Source organism: Apaloderma vittatum, unplaced genomic scaffold (assembly GCF_000703405.1).
Source record: "Apaloderma vittatum isolate BGI_N311 unplaced genomic scaffold, ASM70340v1 scaffold15280, whole genome shotgun sequence".
Lineage (NCBI taxonomy): Eukaryota > Metazoa > Chordata > Aves > Trogoniformes > Trogonidae > Apaloderma > Apaloderma vittatum.
This window is the reverse complement of record NW_009694117.1, coordinates 10,518-11,282: the sequence shown is the minus strand read 5'-3', so window position 1 is coordinate 11,282 and position 765 is coordinate 10,518. Positions and strand designations below refer to the sequence as shown.

At 44.2% G+C, this 765-nt stretch overlaps 1 protein-coding gene across 1 annotated transcript in view; it reads right to left on the bottom strand.

Moving 5' to 3' along the window:
- Positions 1-361: 361 nt before the first annotated feature.
- The window catches only part of MRPS5 (mitochondrial ribosomal protein S5), a gene marked incomplete at its 5' end in the record, with an annotated part of 10,308 nt that continues 9,904 nt past the window's right edge, over positions 362-765 (bottom strand). The window contains one exon of the mRNA XM_009866470.1: positions 362-586. Within this exon, the coding sequence (XP_009864772.1) occupies positions 362-586 (225 nt within the window). The remainder of the gene's footprint in view (positions 587-765) is intronic.

Genomic DNA, 765 nt, shown 5'->3' with positions numbered 1-765 from the left:
ACGCCAACAAGCCCACACTCAAGTCGTTCTGAGGATTCTTTATTACTTTCACAATCTTATCTTTTCCATAGTTTCCTAAGGGCTTGTGATTAAACATCATCTTCAGAAATCAAGTAAATGGATGCTTACAAAGTCATGTTCACTGGCTGTTTCCACGTTAACGGCAGTAGCTGAACAGTAGCCACAAGAACTGTGGGAAAGCAAAGTGTTACTGAATGGTAGGATTGGGACCAGCAATATGAATAGCATGAGAGAGCTACTGGTGCTCTCCTCTGAAATGCAAGCCTAGACAACCTGTCCCTTGGGACTGGACTTTCCCACTTGGATCTCTGACCAGAAGAGACAGAGGGAACTGAAGCTTTTACCATACTGTCCGTCTGACATTCGCCCAGGGAGATTTCTTCATTCCCTGAGCTTCTTTCACGTCGCTCCATTCCAGCTTTGTGTCTGGAACCTCATCTTCAGGCTCAGGATCCTCGCGGACGGTGCCCTCAGGCAGTGCCACAACGATGGGCAGAGGGCCCTGCTCCTCCCGAAACTCCACTACATAGAGATTCTTCTGGTTTGCTAACTGTTGATGAGTCTTCTGGGAGTAGGAGAAAGAAAAGATAATCAGAGCAAATGATTTACAATGATGGTTTACTTCAGGTCAAACTACGTGGTATATGTGGTGTGAAAAAAAAAAGTAATTTACTAATAAACAGTTTAAACACTGGATAAATTGACTCATCAGGCTCATCCTCAAGGGTTTCAAATAAGCTAACT